Consider the following 12,525-nt stretch of genomic DNA (forward strand, 5'->3'; position numbering starts at 1 on the left):
CTTTCTTCTCTATAGAATTCCTCATCTTGTTATCATGCCTAAGTGGGACCTCTGCATACTTTTATCTGTACTCCTTTAAGCCATTAGCAATCTACAATTTAAATCACCCTTCTCTTAGAACCTATTTCCTCTCACTTCTTGCTTGTAGTGGCCATCATTTTAATATCTATGCTATAAACTCTTCCCATACACTTTGTCATAACTCATATTCTTCTTTATTCTGGCTGGTCCTTCCTCCTTAACACTTTAGCTGCTTGAGAATTACCTGTTCCTTCTCTGCTGTTGCTTCCATCTTCCTTCTGTGTTACACCTCTATGATTCACCAGACCATCAGCAATCAATTATATCCTGTTTACCTGCTCCCATCTTGACTCTTCTTATTCTGGGATTTTTTTTCTCTAGGAACATATCTTCTTCTCTTTCAGGTTAGGTCTGTCATATTTTATGTTTGGTCTACTCCTCACTGGGAGTCAGTGGTCAAAAACTGTTTCACATTTCATTCCATCAGATCCATCACATTACTCTTTTCCAACAACTGCTGAACAAAGTCCTTCAAGCTGGTATATAGATTACCTTTCACACCTTTGTGGCCCATTATTTTCACTATCTGGGTGTATCAACTACTTAAAGTTACTGTCTGCATTTGTTTACCATCCTATAGCCTATCCACCATCTCCAGACAGGTGAGAATCTGTCATTTTTCTTATTACAGTTATTGCTTATGGGAACCCCATCAGGTGTGTGATTTGGCCTCCCAGGATATACTTAAAGATAGCACCATGACTCCATGCATGACCACTGTAAGATGGAGTGTTCCACAAGATGATTAATGATTCCATCATGGTATGTTTATATCTCTCTCTACTGTCTAATCCATGTTCATGGAAAAATCCAGCACCAGGGAGTGTTCTCCCTACTTTTCTAGCTTATGCTTGCTGGCTTTTTAAAACAGGGCTATGCAGTCACCTGTTACATTGTTTCCTGTAAAAGGCCTTTACAGCTGAAAGACTGATGGGAATTCTGACTTTATCTCCCCACCATGAATTTCTCCCCCTTTTCAAGTGTAGCATAGGAAACCAATATACCAGTTGTACTCTCTCTCATGTGGCTTGCATTTGCACACAGTTGAGGTGAGCACACATTATAATACTGCACCCTCCTCTTGCAGCCTGTGACTATCCTATAAGGTCCCAATGAGAATTAATCACTATGCCCTGCTATTTTCTGGCAGTTGTATGTGTTCAGTCAAGTTGAGGTGTACACACACACACACTATGGCAAGAATGGTGTGTCCTTCTCTCATGGTGGTGTTAGTTCAGTTAAATCTAACTGTTGAGATGTGTTTGGTCTGAATGCACACCATTTACACTACACATACTGGCTTTCCATCCTCTTATATGCAAGTATTTGGAAAGCCATATCCTTATTCTGCCCATCCCTCTGACTCATGAGGCTCACTTTTCTCTTTCTCCTTTTTCCTAGACAAAAAGTATACTCTGAAAGAGATGAAATACTGTCACCACAGACGTTCCCCTCTGGAACACCTACCATAATGTGTCATTCTCCGTAAGTTTTCCTCAGGCATCTTCTAAAGACAACTGATCTAGATCCCACTAGATTGATTTTAAGATTTTGTGAATATCTTTACAGATCTTGCTTTACTTATATTTGTAATTATAGATTGCTCTGTGTTTCATATATACTTAATTTTTATTGTTTTATTTTCCATTCTTGTCTTTCATTACTTACCATTGATCTCATCACAAGTCAAAACTGTACTTTTTTCATGAAAGCATAGGGTAACAAGCAGAAAAAGAAGATAACATAATTAAACAAATCATAGTTCATTTTCTTCATCCAGTTATTCTCCTTATTAAAAAAATCTCACCAAATACATTTATTGAAGGTGGAGCCAGCTATATTAAATATTAAATACACAAAATAAAAATAACCATGTGATGTACATAATTTTCCTGCATTGCATAATATTCTAAGCCTTTAGAACTGGCATAAAATATAGTGTATATTTAAAAAAATGTTTAAGCCTTTCAATTGTGCATTTTAAAACATAATTAATACTTTTTACTAAAATATAAAAGTAGCACCTAAATGTAATCTATCTGTATTTCTAATTATAACATATTTAGATAAGAAACAACTGTGCGTGCTGTTGTCAGTCATGTTAGATGTGCAGATTGTTGGGTCTTATTGTTAGTATTGATGAAATACTTGAAATAATAAATAGTCTATAGTATTTCAAGTGTAACAATTGAAAATAAGTACTGTTTATTTTAAGAAGTTTTTATTTAGAGTAGCACATTTGTCTAACTGCTGTTATATAGAAGTACTAACCACAAATCACACTGAAAAGTATTGAGCAGTTAACTCTGTACTCATTTCTGGCTCAAATTAAAAAAATTGAAAGGTGTAGGAATAAAAAAAGCATCTATTTTTAAAATTTTATATTTTTTGTACTTTATAAATTTTAAACTATTGTGTTTTGTTTTTTTTTACTGAAAATGTTAATGATATTTGGCTTAATATAGAATTATCAGAGGATAGACAAAACATTGTTGGTAAAGCAGAACTGGAGCCTAGTACATCTGACTTAGTTCAGCAAGATAAGGAACTTAATGATGAAAATGTGGATTCAGAATCAGTTAAACAAAAAGCCTTCATTGACCAGTGTAAGCCTCTTGAAGAATTGCTTATTCCACAACACATATTTGAACAAACAAGTCAGAGGAACCAAACACTAGAGAAAGATCATAGTTTAGACGATGATTTGACTCCCATTCACATTGAGGAGCAGCAAGTTGACTCTGACACAGATACTTCTCTTTCTGATAGTAAACATGAACAAAGAGAAACAGAGGATTTAGAGGTTGTGACATATGAAAGTTTTCTAGAAGATCAAGACACAGATCTGTCACTAGATAATGTCATTTCAGTTTTAACTAAACTTAATTTGAACAGCCAGACAAGTGAAAGTCAAATGAATGAAACAGAGGAGTTTTCGGTAGAAGAAAGTGTTTATGAAAAGGAAGTCCAACCAGCTGTAGAAGTTAACAAAGATATTGATTCATTAAAGAAAAACAACAACAAAACCACATCTGTTAATAATGACAACATGAGTGTACATTTTAATGAAAGAAAAAAGAAATATGTGATACCTGACCATATTATGTCTGTTATACGATGTCTGAAACCTGATGAATATCACTTTGGATTCTACAAAGATTCACTTACAAATGGGAAGGCAAGTAGTCAATATGCTATTTTGAATGTTAAAGAAATTTTCAAAACTGTATCATTTAATGTATTTTTCAATCTCTACTCATTTTACATTGACTTTTTGTAAGTGTGAATTGCATTAGATTGATTTTTCATATTATATCTGCTATTTTTAAATATTTACAGTACCCCTCTTTTAACTTTTTTGCAACAGACTCTGTATAATATACCCGAACTCTTCTACACATTTACACATGTTAAGTATTTACACTATGTGTTTTGACACAGCATGTGTATATTCACAAAATTTGGTATACTTTTAATAAAGATTACAGTTCTTTTGTACACAAAAAATCAAATTAAATATTTTTCTAAAGTTTGTTTGTGAAAATATTATCTGTTTCTAGTTTGAGTGGTAGCCTTTTCACAAATTAAGTAGCTGAGAAAACCACTAGGGGAACATCCTGAATTGTCAATTGGCTATTCACTTGTCATATACTGAAGTAAATGTGCATAAGGAACTGTTTCAAAGATTACAAAGAAGTGAATGGGGCCACTGTGTTTGATTCAGCACATAAGACATATCTCAGAAAAATAAAAGGATATGTGGTTCATATTTTATATTATAGCTTGTTAATATTAGTAATTTGAGTTTCTAATTTGAAACTATAGACTTAGTGTTATGACATCTAATTTTAAACAGTTCTACATTAAGCGTAACAGACTCACTAAAATCTGTATTTAGGTGTTTCTTTTCATATTTATTTTAAAACTAAGAAATTAACTCGTATATAATATTAAAGTTGGAATTATAATATACATTTTGATTCCAAACTTACTGACAAAAATTTTATAGAATAGTAGTTCAATAAAATGTCGAATTCAAGTCAACAAACAAGATGACGTGGCCTTTGACCTAGTACCCATTGTGAAAGGGTTGAACAAGAATTTAAAAACTAATCTACTTTAAGCTGTATAGAATATATGCATTTTTTTATAAAACAGTGAAACCCACTATATGTAGAGGGTGCTCCTGTGCTACTTCAAACATATAAAATACATTGTATGTATTTCTTTCAACAATATGTAAAACATTAAATTTTACTATCTTCTTATAGGCTGGATGTATTAGTCATGAGAGAAAGTTGCGATATTGAACTAAAGGTTTTATTGAAAATAAATTTATAATCATTCTTCTACATCAAAAATAAAATAACTCAAAGTTGAAATTTATTTAATCAAAAGCTTTCCTTACTTGATTTTATGCATAAGAATAAAACAAAAATTTTGATTTTTTGCTATTTTCAATTTGTTCTGAATGAAAACATTAGTACTAATGAATTTTCTGAATTCCTGAAGAACATAGTATGTTGCTTCTAACCCCCAGAAGAAAATCAGATTGCAAAGGCTTATGGTTTGAAAAATGTTGCTAAAACAAACAGAATGATGTCTTAAAAACTTTTTTTTTCTAAATTTATGTATTTTCAATTTCATATTTCCATGAAGGATAATTCTTGTGTATATTAAGTAAACTACAGTAATATCTCATAGTATTTGGAACATTTAGGCCTCTACTGAACTATAAATGCGTGTCCAAAATGAAATTTGATATAAAATAGATAGATCTGTACTGCATGGTTGTGAATTTAGCCATAAAGAGAGTATACGACAATATCCCAAGTGAATGTCATAATCTATATTGTAATAGTGGAGTGTAGAAGAAATAATTTGTCTTTTCAATAATTGAATAGAGTTCAAACTAACTGAACCAGCCTGTATGGGCTTTGACAAAAAAGAAATAATTATTTAAAGCTCTGAGTACATCTTTGATAATCAACAGTACAATAAGCATTTATACATAATTTTAATATATTATTTTAAAACAAGTGTACTGTGTGTTGTTTGTTTTTGTCATCAAGTCCCATACAGTTATTGTAAAAAATCCAGCTCATACATAAAACCTGATGTAACAAACAAACCAGAATATGCAATGATAAATGGCAGTACAAGCAGCAAATAAACCTATGTATGCACAGCTATATATAATGGTGAGGAAAATATTGTGGTGGTCACAGCCACACTATATAACCATGTTGACAGACTTTGATAAGTGCATAGAGAGGGACGAGTGACTTGGGGTGTAAAATGGTGATCTACAAGAGTTTGTTAGACAACAAGATCTAGAAAGAAAATGGTATAGGCACAGAAGAAAGACTGAAAGCAGAATGTAACTGTGAAATACAAACCCAAAAGATTGAGAAAGAACAAAATGATAGACTGGAAATAGAGAAAATAAGAGCACAAATTGAGATGACCAAGCTCACCAAACAGAAGGACAAAAGTTCCAAGAATGACAGTGGTGGTCAGGCGAGCCAACTCTCTTGATACCCCAAAATTGGATAAACCTAAATATAACATAGATACATTCCAATAGAAATATAAAAGATTTGCCATAAGTTAGAAATGGAGCAAAAGTGACTCAGGCAGTCTGTTTCTTCTCTCAGGAAAAGGCCTACAAGTATATGTTGGCATAAAGTTATAAGATGGCTTGGAATTTGAAAAATTACAAGTGGCCTTGCTGAAATGCTATAATCATTTTAACGAAGGTTTTTGGCAGAAGCTCAGAAAAGTCAAACCTGACACTAGAGAAACTGTATTTCAGTTTGTGGCATATCTAAGAAGGTAGATGAACATGGCCAAATGTGAAGATAGTTTTGAACAACTGGCAGATTTTTAATATGTGACTTGTTCTTGATTATATGCTTCAGTGTCATGTCAACATAGCATCACTTGTTTCTGTCGTGTGTTGACCTCTTCTCACCTTTGGTTGTTATAAAATGGGGCACAGAATGAATGAGCACAAGTATGTCACCAACAAGCAACAATGAAAATATTAATGTAAACAGCTGAATCTATCCATAAAAATGGTGCTTGCCAGAAATGAGAAAAAATATAACAACATAGCTGAGATAGATACCTGCAGGCAGTTTTACTTGCCTCCTGAGAAGTCTCACTAGCAAGTACAGAATTTTAACCCCTTTAGTTAGTGTACTGAAGAACAGATCTGATGCAGATATTGAAAGAACTGTAAACAGGAGAGGAAGAGCTAGAAGTGAGGTACACATACCAGTACATGTTACACCTTAGACACTGCCTGGAACAGATTTGTAAACTTCTTTGAGAAGGTTTGTATGCAGCTCAAGACAGAAGTATTTTCATGACAAGAATTGACATTTCAAGATCAGACATGAAGTCTTGGATCTGCTACCCACAAACAACAACAAACTCACCCTGAAGTGTCAAGGACCTTTTTAAGTAATGGAACTGGTCAACAGAATAGACTATAAATTGGTAAATTGGTTAGAAATACCAAGTTCTACTATGTCAGTCTGTTGAAGAGGAACTGCAAGAGAGAAGAAGACCTAGCAGGTACAACTATTAAACCACAGATGAACATTTCAGGTATGGCTGTCATAGATGTAGAACCAGAAAATGGTGAATTTGTCAGAAAATGATGGCCTGTTAGACCTAAAACTATTTAGTGAAGATGAGACATATAAAGACATCAACATCAGTGAAGAACTGACTGGAAAGAAGAAGAGGGAGCTACAAAATCTAATTTGCCTGTACACAGATGTTCTCACAAATATACCAGGCAAGACAGACTTTGTGCAACACAAGATCAAGATCAGTCATGATGAAGCCTTACGAGATATCCTGGTTCAATGAGAGATCTGATCAAGCAAGAAGTTGAAGTAATGCCAGAAGCCAGAATAATTGAACCTTCAAATTCAGCCTATTGTTCACCAAAGAAGAGGATGGGTAAAACTGTTTCTGCATAGATTTTTGGATGTTTAACCTTGTGATGAAATTTTATTCTGAACCTATGGACAACCCATATCTTGGGAAAACTAGGTGAGGTCAAGTCCTTTACCAAGATTGACCTCATTAAAGGTTATTGACTGATCTTGATGAAAATAAAATCCAAAAAGAGAAGATAGCCTCCAGACAAATGCTAAATGCTACCAGTTCAAGAAGATATCATGCGAGTTAGTTAACTTGACTGCAACATTCAACTACATGATTAATAAGGTGTTGGTTAAAACTGCAAACATTGAGCATTATGTGGACAACATTCTAACATGCACTACCAAAGGGAAGACTACTTGAAAAAAAACCTAATGAGCTGTTCAGGCAAGTTAAGGCAGCATGTTTGACCATTGGACCAGCTAAGTTTTACATTGATTGTTCTTTATTGGACACAAGATGGGCAACTGACAGGTAGCCATGGAGGATGAGAAGCTGACCCACATAGAAGGTATGCAAGCTCTTATAACCTAGCTCCAAGTCAGATTCTTCCTGGAGAAGAAATAGTGAAATAGTATAAGAAGTTCATTCCAGACTATATTGAGGTCATAGCATGACTGACAGACCTGACCAAGAAAGGCCAACCCCATGAGCAAATTGGGAACAACCATGGCAGATGGCATTTCAGAAACTGAAGTACATGTTATGGATTTTGTCAATCCCTAGCAAGCTATACTTTAATAAACTGTTCATCATTCAGGCCAGTACTTAGATGTTAAAATTGAGCAGTACTTCTGCAAGAACATTATGTGAACTGTTTTCCACAGTGTACATCAGTAAAATAGTGTTGAGTAGTGATTGAACAAGAGTGTCTGGCCATCATGCACGCCATCCAGAAATTCCATAACTGCTTCTTGTCTGGAGGAAGGAGGAAGAAGTTCATCATCTAGATGAACCAATATTCTCTGGTATGCATCCAAAAGTGCAAAATTGACAGTACAAGGATCATGAGGTGGGCTTATACTTCCAGAACTACCAGTTCTGCATTGAAGCCATTAAGGGGGCTGCAAGTGTTAGGGCAGATTATATGAGCGAGTAACCTTTGTATATGAACTGAAAACAGCCTTTGTATATAATATAAAAAAAGTGTTGTAAATATTTTTTCCAGAAAAGAGCCTTAGTGTTAGATATGCATGATTGTTTAAGTTTAATGCAACTGTTAAATTTAATTATGTTTAGAAGTAATAGTTTATTGCAAGCTTAGTTACATAAATGTTTATAAGTGTGTTTTCTTACAGCAAAGCTACATCAGGCTATCTGCTGGGTACACTAAGAGGGGTCAAACCCCTAATTTTAGCATTGTAAATTCATAGACATACTCCTTTTCCAGTGTTTGCAAATTACACATTGAGTAGATCAGTAGCTTTGAATTGGTGATTGTTATATCATTGCATCATGTTACTAGAACCTTTTAACATTTTGTTTTGAGTATTGTTAGCTCATAATATCTCATAACTTTTGGAACATTCTAAGTCTCTAACAGGCTATAAATATGCCTGCGAAATGTAGATTGATATAGAATAGATAGATCTAGACTGCTTGATTTTGAGATTAGTCATAAAGAATGTATAGTGATGACTTCTGAAGTGGATTATCACATATTGTATTATAATTACAGAGTAGAAAGGAATAATTTATCTTGTCAGTTCTAAAAGTAATTAAACCAGACTGTATGGACTTTGACAAAAAGAGAGACATTAAGCTAAAGCTCTGGATACAATTGTGATAATTAACAGTGTGATGAAAATTTGTATATCCATTTCACTTGTTTTAGTATATTAGTTGAAAACAAGTTGATTGTGCATGTTGCTTGTTTACTGTTGAAATTTATTGCCATTACAGATATCTACTGTAAAGAATCCAACCCTTACATAGTACCTGCCAGTGAAGACTAAAGTCAGTTTTTCTGTAGCTAATGAAAGTTTCAAAACTTTTTCAAAGGTTATGTAGAAAGCCAAATATGTTACAGAAGTTTTGGGACATTTTAGTTTTTGATATTTTTTGTGTTTAAAAATGCCAATTTAAAAACTGCATGCAGTATTTTTTGAACAACTAACTTAGTGAGGTAAAGTTGGAGCTAACAGTTTGGTTTCTGAAAGCAAAAGGACTTAATCCTGAGATAACTGCTAAAAAGTTCTTATTTTTATATATGTATATTTATTTATTGAGATATATTTTTAACAAAAGTAACTACAATTTGAAAAGTTAATATTTTCCTCACCCAAAAATATATTTCCAATAAATACGTACCTTTGTACACAACTGTTTTCATCTTGATTTTACACTCTTCTGCTTGAGAAACATGCATGCCACCAACATTGTTATTGTCAAACTCCCACCAAAAATGTACCTCAGAACATGTGCAAATCCATTGCTTTGTGATGATGCTTCATGTAGCAAAATCCTTCACCAATATGAATGCAACACACTTCCTTGCACAAATGCTCCCTCTGTATTCATGCATGAAAATTCTCATTTCTTGACCAATAAAAGTGCACCAGAGAACTGAGTAGAAAAGGTGATAACATACATAAATGTGAGTTCCTATCAGTAATACATCTTCAGGTTAAAAAAAATGTTAATTTCGAATATTTGTGCTCACCTTTTTACACAGCTATGTGGAATTTCATGTTGAAATAGTGGAAAGACTGATGAAGAAATTACATACACAACTGGCTTTCAAGAGCACTGAAAGGATGCCCATGGAGTATCACACTATGGGAACATACCTGTGAGAGGCCATATCTTGTCTCATTCCGAGTATACTCTTCAACTGAGTGAAAGTTAGGAAAATGCAAGAATCCTGAAAGGTGTTGCAGAGATAGGCAAAATAGGTACATGATTGCTTAGAGCTTGCATGCAAGTTGTTGAATGGCAAATATTTATAGTAAGGTTAGGACAAGCTCAGACTATACCATGTTTGCACATCTCCTCAATCATCAGTCTCTGTAGGTCAGTACTAGCTGCAGGAGAATGACACATGAAAAATATTTGCTCACACTTTGTAATCATCACACACCAAGGGCACATGGCAGTTGCAGTTGTGGGAGTTGGACAACACAGTGGATGCAACTAATAAAGATGCTTATAAAAAAAAAAAAACTATTCAGCCATTTGGTGAGATCATGTCTTTAAAGGAATACATAAAGGAATAAAAAGAGTGAGCTGTGTGTTCAAGATACATTCGTATCCCAGGTACAAAAGTACAGTGAGGGAAAGCTCAGTGAGTATTGATAGGAAAAAGTGTCTGCTCATATCAAAAGAGACACTAAAAAGGAGTAACCACCATCCCTATCCAAGAAATACAAGGAATGAAAGACAAAGATATCTGAACAGTGACAATCAATGACAAAGAAAAGAACAGATATGTTTAGATATGGTAGAAACATCTGCTAGAGATTTGATAAGGACCTGAGTAAGAGCATGAAAAATCCACTATAATAATCCAGTTGGATAAGAAGTAGGAAGGGTGCAGTGAATAATGAAGGAAAGAGTAAGGTAGATATGAACTAGAGAAGAAGTTATTTTGTATCGCTGGGAAAGACAGAAGATAGAAGAAATGTTGTTCAAAAATCCAGAATAGAAGAAACGTACAATCCATTAAAGAACTATCCTGTGAAAGAGGAGAAATACATTACAATATAGTGAAGTAAAAGGAAAATGGTGAATCATCTTTCATGTGTGAGTGTGAAGAAGTAATAAACTAAATGTAAACATTACCTTCTACGTGGAGATGGTAAAGAATAATCAAGCAGAATGAAATATTAACATCTTTATGTTGTGTATGAAAAAACGTTGAAGTCTATATTTATGTGAGAAGGAATAAGTAAATATGAACAGTCATGTACATACATGTGAAGAACTGATAAACTCTGATTAAACATAATATACTTAGTGATATTTGTTAAGGAGTAAATAAATGACATTATATGTTGTATGTGGTACAAGTTAAGGAGTGATAAAATAGACCCAAAGGATATATTTGATAATGTTAAGGTATGATAAAGAAGTCTAAACATTTAAGTCCTGTAAAAAAAGAAGGAATAAAATGGGGTAGTTACTGTTTAGATACGTGTAACCTAGTAAGGCAGAAAGTACAAGGCATCAAAGAGTGAGGAATAAGTTTAAACCAGAAGAAAATCACACATAGAAGTATTTAAGATGGGTGGGCAAAGTTGCTCTATTTCATCCTCCTCATCTTCATCCATAAGTGACGGAAGAAGAGGGTCTAAGTGGTAACATGGATCCGTTGAGACATTGGATGACAGCTATCACAATTTCAGTGGACAAAAACACTTCAAATTTTTGGTAATCTTGGGTGAAATTTGTTCACAACAGATAAAGAATTCACATTAATTTATGTTGAAATGTTTAAAACACAAAATAGTTGAAGTAAAATTCCTCAACTCCCAAGAAAATTGAACATAACATTGCATGACTATGCTGAGAAAAAACTGAGAATTTTTACTTATGAATGTACAGTTAATTTTATTGGTTTGTAAACAGATAAAGCTCTTACTAATAATGTAACTGTGACAGTGTTGCTGGTAGTCTCATATTTGGCCTTAGTCATAGCATTAATTTCATTCAATATAGAATGTGCTGCAAGTAATTAAATTATTTTTTGTGTGCTGGATATACAATAGGAGCTTTACATGCTTTAAAAATTTCTTATGTTTCTGTGGGCCATTATTTTATTAAAACTTGATTGTAACTGACTATTGTTTTTTCTTTAAGAGGCATGTCTAAATTTTTGCAGACTTCTGTGGTTGATTTACTTCATATATTTGTTAGATGATAGCAAAACGTACTGGAAAAGTATTTGGTAATTGGTGACTACAAAAAGAAAGTAAAAAAAAAATTGCATCTAATTAGTAGAATTAGATGACTGTATAAGTTACTATCCATAACACTGGTAACAAGTTCCAGTTCTAAATTTCTCTTGTAATTTTCTTATGAACTACATAATCACCACTAGATGCTGTGTTAGTTTTATTATACATCGCAAAAGAAATTAAATTTTGCTGCTTTAAACTTTACACAGATCAATGGTTTGTATTCCCAGAACTAGAGAAATTGGATGAAATATAAAAAAAAAAAGTTTTTAATTGATGTATGATGCATTAGAAAAAAAACTCTAGAGGTTTAAACAACAAATTGTTACAGTTCTAAATAAAATAAGAAACTGTTATTCAAAACTCATAAAAAACAGACTACTGTTATGAAATTCTTGCTGTTTGTGTATGTTGGAACTTATGTTGGTTTTAAAAATCAGTTTATTTCTTGATCTGATTTAACTACAGTAGTTTTTTTTAGTTGAATGGGTGTTTTGATCGTATAATAGTTATGCAAAGTATGTTAACATCAAAACCAGAATTTTCCATTTTTGTAAATTGGTTCTATTAGAAAAGATATTCCAAAACT

General features: G+C 33.2%; 1 protein-coding gene across 3 annotated transcripts in view; it reads left to right on the forward strand.

Annotated features, from left to right (window-relative positions):
* Positions 1 to 12,525, forward strand: part of LOC143224752 (terminal uridylyltransferase 7-like) — a 151,415-nt gene that overhangs the window by 86,340 nt on the left and 52,550 nt on the right. For all 3 annotated transcript variants that reach the window (XR_013013431.1, XR_013013432.1, XM_076453026.1), the window contains exon 12: positions 2,547 to 3,259. Coding sequence is in view for 1 of the 3 variants with exons in the window: in XM_076453026.1 (XP_076309141.1) it covers positions 2,547 to 3,259 (713 nt within the window). In the remaining 2 variants the exon portion in view is untranslated. The remainder of the gene's footprint in view (positions 1 to 2,546; positions 3,260 to 12,525) is intronic.

The sequence above is a fragment of the Tachypleus tridentatus genome, chromosome 1 (assembly GCF_004210375.1).
Source record: "Tachypleus tridentatus isolate NWPU-2018 chromosome 1, ASM421037v1, whole genome shotgun sequence".
NCBI lineage: Eukaryota > Metazoa > Arthropoda > Merostomata > Xiphosura > Limulidae > Tachypleus > Tachypleus tridentatus.